Here is an 8,931-nt window from a genome sequence, read left to right as displayed (position 1 = left end):
CCCTGCTACTCCTATGCTGGCGACTGCTGATATCGCTCTGCAGAGCAAACAAACAGACTCTTCAGTGAATGACTAGAGGGGAAGACACAACAATATGAAACTGTACCACATACTTTTGAAGTCTTAAATGTTCCATATTATGTAACCTTAGTCAATGTTAATATTTCCATTGTTTCTATGATCATTTCTTTCTCATTTTCTACAGAACAGACAGAGTGGCAATAACTCTGACTTACCCAATGGTGATTATCTGGCTCATGTTCAGATGGATACGATTGAGTTGGGCAATGAAAACTGCTGCGACAACCTCATAGAGGGCAGTTCCGTCCATGTTGACATGAGCCCCAATGGGCAGCATGAAGCGAGCGATCCTGCGGTCAAACATGTCTCTCTCCTCACAGCATTGTAAAGTAAGCGGCAGTGTGGCAGAGCTTGGAGACAGAATGCATGCTTACTTAGTGCACTAATCATATAAAAGACATCATAAAAGTAAAATCCCCTTTAAAGAATTTGAATTGCTATTTACAATTCAGTAGCTTTAATGATAAATATAAAAAAAAAATAAGCACTGGTGATGAATACACAGAGCTAACATCAGACAACTGAGAACCAAGCCCTCAAATATCCTCTTACCTGGAAGCCGTGACCGCTGCAGTCTTTAAGGCAGGAAACAAAACCTTAAAGACTAACCAGGGGTTGCGTCTCGCACCCAGAAGACAGACCATTGGTAGAAGTATTAATCCATGGATTAGGAGCCTGAAACACACAATTTAATATGCAATGAATATGGATACTGATGAAATTAAATTAGTAGGAGACTTGCCCAGTTGGTATTTATTTGGTAATTATGGATGAAAATTGGATTTTCTGTTTGACAACTGTTCATTGGAAATATATGTATGTTTTATTGCTGCCGCTGCTTTTCCTTTAACAGTAGTAGAAATAATTTAAAACTTGATGTCATGTAGTAATGTCCTTGCACTAACAGACTTGTAAATCACTTTGGAAGTGACAGCGTTTTTTAAAACTGTTTAGACGGCACGTCTACACTTTGGTTGACATCCGCATCAGGGATTGTGTCTATAAATAGCAGTTGGCAGATGATGCCATGACTTTGCAAGGGGATATACTGGCTGGCCTCATCCACTCAAAGTATTTGAGTTTGTTGACTGATATATCAGACACACTCATCTTTCCCTATGTGTGCCTTGAGAGTCACTACACCAGCACAATGGTCGTAACATGCTGCTAAATGTACAAACAAATTGGTACAGTATCTCACAAAAGTGAGTACACTCCTCACATTTTAGTAAATATTTCATTATATCTTTTAATGGGACAACACTGAAGAAATGACACTTTGCTACAATGTAAAGTATTAAGTTTACAGCTTGTATAACAGTGTAAATGTGCAGTCCCCTCAAAATAACTCAACATACAGCCATTAATGTCTAAACCGCTGGCAACAAAAGTCAGTATACCCTTATGTTAAATTCCTATAGAGGCAGGCAGATTTTTATTTTTAAAGGCCAGTTATACTTTCAGGATACTATCCATCCTGAATAAAGTTCCCTGGGGCGGGGGGGGTAAAAAAAACCCCTTCACCATACCTAGAGATTGGCATGGGGTACTTTCCATAAAATCATCTCTCAATGCAAATCAAACCAGCTATTAGGCTAACTGACATAAAACCATGCCAATCTCTAGGTATGGTGAAGGGTATGTGATAATGTGGGGCTATTTTAATTCCAAAGGCCAAGGGAACTTTATCAGGATGCATTGTATCCTGGATACTATGCATCCTGATAAAGAGATGATAGAGAGATGATTTTATGGAATCTACCCCATGCCAATCTCTAGGTATGGTGAAGGGTATGTGATGATGTGGGGCTATTTTAATTCCAAAGGCCAAGGGAACTTTATCAGGATGCATAGTATCCTGGATCCATGAAATAACTGGCCTTTAAAAATAAAAATCTGCCTGCCTCTATGGAAATTTAACATAGGGGTGTACTGACTTTTGTTGCCAGCGGTTTAGACATTAATGGCTGTGTGTTGAGTTATGTTGAGGGGACAGCACATTTACACTGTTATACAAGCTGTACACTTAATACTTTACATCAGGGGTGTCAAACTCAAATTCCCTAAGGGCCACACTAGAAAATGAGAATCACATCAAGGGCCAGACATATAGTTTATTGCTTTTATGTCATGGGAAAAGTCAAATATCTTTGACTGTATTATTGCATGTTTTATATAGTCTACTCACTTACAGTTTGGTCGACAAAAATGTTTGGAGAAAGCATCAAAAATGTCGAAAAAAAAACTTGAAATGTGACAAAAAGTATTTGGGCCAAAATGTATTGTGAACCTAAATATATACAGGGGCCGGATCAAAATTAGTAAGGGGCCGGATTTGGCCCGCCGGCCTTGAGTTTGACACGAGTTTGACTACATTGTAGCAAAGTGTCATTTCTTCAGTGTTGTCCCATTAAAAGATATAATGAAATATTTACTAAAATGTGAGGAGTGTACTCACTTTTGTGTGATACTGTATTTTGGTACCAGTGCTAAATGAGGAAAGGAGAACATACCCAATAACAACCACAGTCATGAACCTTCCTAGTTTGAAGATAGTATTCCAGTTTTGAGCGTCAACAACACAGCTTGCGATCATGAACAGAACTCCTAATGGCAAGTACCTGGAGAAAAATCAATAGAAAGGAGAGGAATACTTCAAAAACTAATTAAGCATTTGGGACAGTTGTCTGATTATTATAACAATAATACAAAAATAAAAATAAAACCATGCATAATTATCTGAAAAACACAAGCAATGTTCACTAAAATAAAAATATACTGGAATGTTTTTTTCAGTATGACAAGTTTTCTGATTTAATCGACAATAACGCAAGTAGAAAAGACTCCATATTACATATAGGTTCAACATCATGCATAAACACTCACACTACACTGCATGATATTTACTCTATTTCTATAATTCAATTAAATATTAACATATGGAATTCTCTTATTCCATATTTTATATCAATTATGCTGTTTCACTTTACCACAAAATCAACTTAACCACATATTTTGTGGTCTCATTGAGGATCCTAAAGATGTTCAGGAGTACTTTGCCTCTTTCTCCCATCTTCTTGAGGGTCCATCCAAAAACAAAGGAACACACAATCATGCCCAGTGTGTTGGCTCCATCGACATAGCAACCCACAACTTGCCTTTGAGTGCCATTCTGAAACAAGATGGGGGAACTCAATCGCATTGTCTGAGAGCAACATCATGTATTATCAATTACCACGGCACTTCAAAAAAAGAGAGTCATCTTAGTGATAAGGGGAAAAGATTTACCGTTGTCAGGCTAAAATTTGCATCAAGGAATAGATCTTCAAACTCCAGAACATTAGTCTTGTACTAAGAAAAGATAAGATAATGTGCTCACATAAATGTTACATTGCCTCCTTCATGGAAACCGAGGAAACGGGTGGGGTTTAGCATATCTGAATGAAAAACACACCTGTTGGAAGCCAGCCTGAATCAGATTATCTGGCATCATGTTTCTATATAAAGAATAATCAAACACTACCATCAACCATCATGAAATTGCATAGTAAAAATATTAGTCAGCTGTTGACAAACCATACAATACATTCAACCCAAACTCAGATGTATTTTCACTTTCCTCTCACCTCATTAGATCCAGCAAGTCAAATATTATGGATAACCTTTCCTCATCTTCTGGGTCATCATGGGGAATAATAAAAGGTGCCCCAGGTTTGACCAGCAGTACCAATATTAATCCTACAATACATATTAAAGGTTGGACATCAGCAGCAAAAATGGCATGCTAAAGCTGTTCCACATTAACTGAGAATTAATAAAAAATAGTTTAAATAGTGCTTTACTAAATGAAGTCAGAAAGTTCTTTACATTGTATAAAACTGTGAGAAAAAAAAAGCAATTACCAAACTGGTGCATTATTAGAAAGTCAGTTTGTTCCAATTAGATTAGGGGCACATCTGTAATCACAACACATGATTTTGATTTAATTTCCTTTTAATGAAAACCTTTGTGTGATTTTCACTTTTGTATTTCAATTGGAAAAAAACCTGAATAAATAAATGAGGACCTGCTAGATGTAGTGCGTGATCTGCTTTGACATCTGCTGCTGTGGGCTGTGGCTACTTAACCAAAATAATGAAAGAAAAAACTTTTAGTAGTATCTAGTAATTATACCATGAAAAGTCCAAGAATAACGACAGTATGAATTAAATGTTGAGACACATTTGGATCAACAATGTCCTTTATAAGTCTAAAGAAAGGTCTCATTTGTTGCATTCAAAAGCTTCTGACCAAGGGACTTCTAACCATAACTACGTAACTATCGTTAATGTGCAAGTTTTCTTGTCTTTAAGATTTATAGTTGCTGTATGGCTTTTTGTAACCAGAAACAGACTCAGTATTACTTTTTATGCTAATTAATACACATACAATATGACAAATAACAGGTGAAAATAACCTTGACCGTTGATGACATTTACTTGAATACAACAAGAGAGGGATTTCAAGCAATTCAAAGTTGCTTTGCATTATATTATGTTCAATAATTATGTAAATGTGCACGAAAAAAGGGTATAACCAAAATGTACATTAAGGTAATACTATTTATCTTACCTATAGTCACAGATAGAAGAGTCGTCGAGACAAAGTACACTGTTGCACGCACAGCTATTTTTCTGGAGGTCTCAGCACTCAGACCAGAAACTCCTATAAATAAATAAATAAATAAATATATAAAACATACTATACAGTTGAAAAGTAACATTACAAAAATAAAAGGTGAGCTTTGGTGTGCTGTATAAAACTTCCATGAGGAGCAATTAAACATGCTATTGCCAAATTGTGAGACAATGGTGTCAGACATGTGAATAATTATCCAGACACTCACTACCTGTTTGAAATGTATAAATGTTAAAACTGTATGAAAAAAAAAAACATTTTCAGGGACTACTTTCTAAGAAAGAAATATTTCCTGTGGCTACAAGCCAACACAATATGGCTTTTTTAAAACATGAAACAGGCTTTGCAAACGATTTAGGAGGTAGGGAATGGATTTAACATAATTGCTAGACCTAACATGATTGATGTACATCATACATAATTCACAGGCCATGGGCTTACATCTGACAAATCACCTGTATGGCCCTTTTACATGCCCTGGGTAACTGTTAACAGAATAAGAAATACACCTCTAGCTTACCTATTATCACACTTGTCACAATTAGAGGAATAATCATTAACTGAAGCATACGCGTGAGTAATTCTCCTGGAAAGCCGATGTACAGTTTGTCAACATCTGAAGGATGGAAGGTCTTGATAAGCATGCCAAGTGCAAACCCTGTGTGAAAATAAGAGATATTATAATTAGAACAAATACAAGGTTTAAAATGCATGAGAATAAGAATGGAATAGAATTAACACAAAAGCAGAACTTTAAACCCCCTTTTCACAAAAATGATACTTGCATGAACACGTCTTGAGCTCAGATTTTAAGGTGAGCACAGAGAAACTTCCCCTTAAGCAGATGTATGTGAAACAAACTGCATGTAACACTGCATCGCTCTGCACAGTGAAGCTCAAACATTTAAGCAATAAGTAACACTGAGCTTAAAGCATAGGCTACTTTGGCAAGATATTGGGCTTTCAAACACATCTACCACATCAACAAATTGAAAAAAAAGAAAGAAAAAAATACATTTAGGCTAATGGCTCTGAAAAACGTACATCAAACAGAAGTCACACAATAATAAATCCCAATCCATCACTTGATATTCAGTCACAATTTGAATAGTCTGCATTGAGTGTTGCTCGGGTGTGTAAAAGCTGTCTCTCTGGTGCTCTTCAGTTTGGGGATCCTAGTTTAGATAGTTGAAGCAATCTGAGGCACTGATAAGGGTTATAAGCCTTTAAAATCTCTTGGCTATTAACTTATAAATGCCTACGTGTTTTAGCCATTGATGCCAGCCTTGATGAAGGCATGAAAAAATGAAATGTTTAGACGGTGAGCTGCAGGTCCTGACCGACGGGTGCAGAGGCATTCCTCTAAACTTCAGGCAAGGAATTTAATTTAATATCCCAGTCTGCCAGTGCTGTTGCTTTTCTTTAAAAACCTTCAGACTGTGAAAGAAGATGGCATGATTTGAAGCGGAGGACACTGGTTATAAATGAGCTTCATTACCACCAACTACCTGAGGATGCTAATAATTTCATTGTAACTGTGCGTAGCTGTTAGATCTGATCTTTGTGAACTGGAATGTTTTTTTGCAATGAAGCTCATTTGCATAGAAAGGACAGTACAGCATTGCCATTCTAGAGGCTGAAGCTTGTGTTGCTGTAGGCCTTGACGGAGGCCTTAATGATGAAGGACCTAATGGCTGAAATGTGTAAGCATGTTGTTATAACTTATAATATCTAAGAGAATCTTGAGTGCCTCAGATTCATTCAACCTTTCCATGACTTTATATCTTTGTTGTCATGCCATTAACTGTCTAACATAGGCTATTCAAGTTGAGCAGGAATAGAGATAATACCCCACCGTCCATTACCAATTAATTACTGCTAGGCTGTGCTCAACAAAAAATTATAAATCAGTCACATTAAAATGTTATATTATTTGGGATGTGGCAAATTCCACCTAAATCCTACGGGAAAGATTTAAAGGCACTAACTTCAGCCACCATAATCTGTATGCGATTCTTTTTTTGTGGATTTAAAGAATTGTTGAATTGGTGTTTATTTATTTGTGGGGTAGAATACCTGTAGCTAACAATTATTATTACACGGCGTGGTTTCGATGCAGTTCTGATCACTCTGGAGGACACCTATCAATCCGCTGAAAGAAGTCCGGTTAATTTATCAGCTGTGGCACTAAGTGTGGAAAAGTGGAGCAACTCCTGTCCTACAACACAGGCAATGACAACAGATCTGGTGAACGCCTTTCGCTATATCTTCTATCGCTACGCAGTAACTTCAGCCGTAGGGACAACAACGCTAGTTACGAAATTGCAACATCGTGCTTACAGGTGTGTCAACTGCAGCGGCTGTGTATGAAGGAAACGAGATGAGGACAGGAACGTCAACATAAATATTCCCAAAGAAGTCCCATTTAGCTCGTCTCGCTTCACCATCAACGGAAATGTTCAGTATAATGTGAATTTCAGCAGCCGATAAGCCGCTAGTTCAACTTAACAACGCCTCAGCTAATGTTGTGTCAACCCGCAGTGATTAAAACAGAAGCTAGGTGAATTAATTTCTCCACCTAGCTAGCTAGCTACCCTGCTATCGCTAGCTAGCTAGCTAGCGATAGCAGGGCAGCGTCTATATTGTGTATATATCTATGCCCGATTCATGTTGACGGTAAAATATACGGCTACTACCACAGCGTAATGGGGGATAAAATGCGTGCCGGACCGGTGTCTTTTGCCAGAAATGTGTTCAAACAGCGTAGCTCGTAGCTGGACACTCACTCACACACACACACACACACACACACACACACACACACTGATGCCACGTAAGGAGGGGTGAGACACCGTGGTGTTGAGTGACAGACAGACGGAGGGTGGCATTAAACAGCAGAGTTTACGTTGCTATGGACGCAGGATTCCAACCGTAAAGAATGAACGGACTATTTTCTTTAGCGGAAGCAATACTATAGTTTTAAAATCAATAGAATCATTTTAAAATCAATATTTTGTGTCAAATTATTATTTATTTGGTAAGTAGCTCGCTCTACATTTGCTAGCTATCCCTTAGGTGTTCTTGTCATTAAAAAAAAAACTTACCCAAGGTAACAGCTACCAGACTTGAAAACAGCAGTACATTCTGGACAATGTATTCCCAGCAGCTCTTCCTACTGCAACAGTTTGTGATGTTAGTCGGACCCTCTGGAGTTTCCTCCATGTTCGTGCAGTTTAACCAAAACTAAACGACATGGCATTAGCTCTAGCTATCGAATCACTTGATTAAGTGGACTTTATGACTCAACTAACCACAGAAACTAACGCAAAGGCCTACATGTAGCTATATTGTGTAAGTAGCTCGCTAGCTAATCACCAGGATACACCTGCTGTTTTGGTTCAAAACCAAATTTAATCAATAGAACGTTGAGACAAATATGAGGAGGTGGCGAGCATGTACACTTAACCTTACTGGCAGCTTTAGTTAGGCTGCTTACACTTTTCAGATTACACATTTTGATACCCTTCATATATTTCCTCGGAACGATGTAAAAGTCCTCTAAATTAAATGAGGTGCTCTACACCATAATAAGTCTTGAATACAATCATCCTCTATTCTCCTCAAAGTACCGAGCTGGGCATGAGGACATACTGTACATGACCTAGACAAGCTCTGTGTCTATTACTTTCAGGATTTCCAAATAAAATTCAAAAGTTGTCATGGTTGATCAAAATGTAATGTTTACAACTTTATATATATGAGTGAATTTATTTAATATGTTTAGAAAGTTTACATATGTGTTTAGACGCTGTTTTTACATATGGGCCTATACTTTTCTTTTTACATCAGCAGTTATGATAATATCCAGAGTCTACCGCTCTCTCACATTTACCTCAGTCTAAGCTCGGCTAGCGTCTGATATGGTTTGTTCAGCTACATGTGAGAGAGGAAAAAAGAAAGGGTTGATGTCGTTGTGGTGTGGAGAACAGTAAAGTGCTGCTTAAAAGTTTTCCGTCTCCATCCGGCTGTTTCTTGTCATTAACCCTTGTGTTGCCCTTCGGGTCCCAGTGACCCGAAGGACAACACAAGGATTATGTACTTCCGTTTACTTTGTTGAGAATTGCTCTCTAAACAAGGGTTAATACAGCACCTTAGTTCTTGTTTGTACAGCAT

General features: G+C 37.7%; 1 protein-coding gene across 7 annotated transcripts in view; it reads right to left on the bottom strand.

Annotated features, from left to right (window-relative positions):
• LOC120555808 (excitatory amino acid transporter 3-like) overlaps nucleotides 1-8,335 on the bottom strand; it is a 9,382-nt gene extending 1,047 nt beyond the window's left edge. The window contains exons 1-12 of one of the 7 annotated variants that reach the window (XM_039794897.1): nucleotides 7,099-7,558; nucleotides 6,835-6,976; nucleotides 5,279-5,416; nucleotides 4,693-4,785; nucleotides 3,708-3,819; nucleotides 3,536-3,578; nucleotides 3,370-3,432; nucleotides 3,072-3,253; nucleotides 2,595-2,702; nucleotides 634-756; nucleotides 237-431; nucleotides 1-37 (exon numbers count right to left, since the gene is read on the bottom strand). The exon at nucleotides 1-37 is cut by the window's left edge and continues 98 nt beyond it. In XM_039794897.1, coding sequence (XP_039650831.1) covers nucleotides 1-37; nucleotides 237-431; nucleotides 634-756; nucleotides 2,595-2,702; nucleotides 3,072-3,253; nucleotides 3,370-3,432; nucleotides 3,536-3,578; nucleotides 3,708-3,819; nucleotides 4,693-4,785; nucleotides 5,279-5,402 — 1,080 coding nt within the window. In that variant the 5' untranslated portion in view covers nucleotides 5,403-5,416; nucleotides 6,835-6,976; nucleotides 7,099-7,558. Of the gene's footprint in view, nucleotides 38-236; nucleotides 432-633; nucleotides 757-2,594; nucleotides 2,703-3,071; nucleotides 3,254-3,369; nucleotides 3,433-3,535; nucleotides 3,579-3,707; nucleotides 3,820-4,692; nucleotides 4,786-5,278; nucleotides 5,417-6,834; nucleotides 6,977-7,098; nucleotides 7,559-7,862 lie in introns of those variants that run through there. The other 6 variants (XM_039794901.1, XM_039794895.1, XM_039794896.1 and 3 more) reach the window with 6 other exon arrangements.
• Between the last annotated feature and the right edge of the window lie 596 nt (nucleotides 8,336-8,931).

This window comes from Perca fluviatilis, chromosome 3 (assembly GCF_010015445.1).
Source record: "Perca fluviatilis chromosome 3, GENO_Pfluv_1.0, whole genome shotgun sequence".
Classification (NCBI taxonomy): Eukaryota; Metazoa; Chordata; class Actinopteri; order Perciformes; family Percidae; genus Perca; species Perca fluviatilis.
The sequence above is the reverse complement of the archived record's forward strand: the minus strand, read 5'-3'. Positions and strand labels throughout refer to the sequence as shown.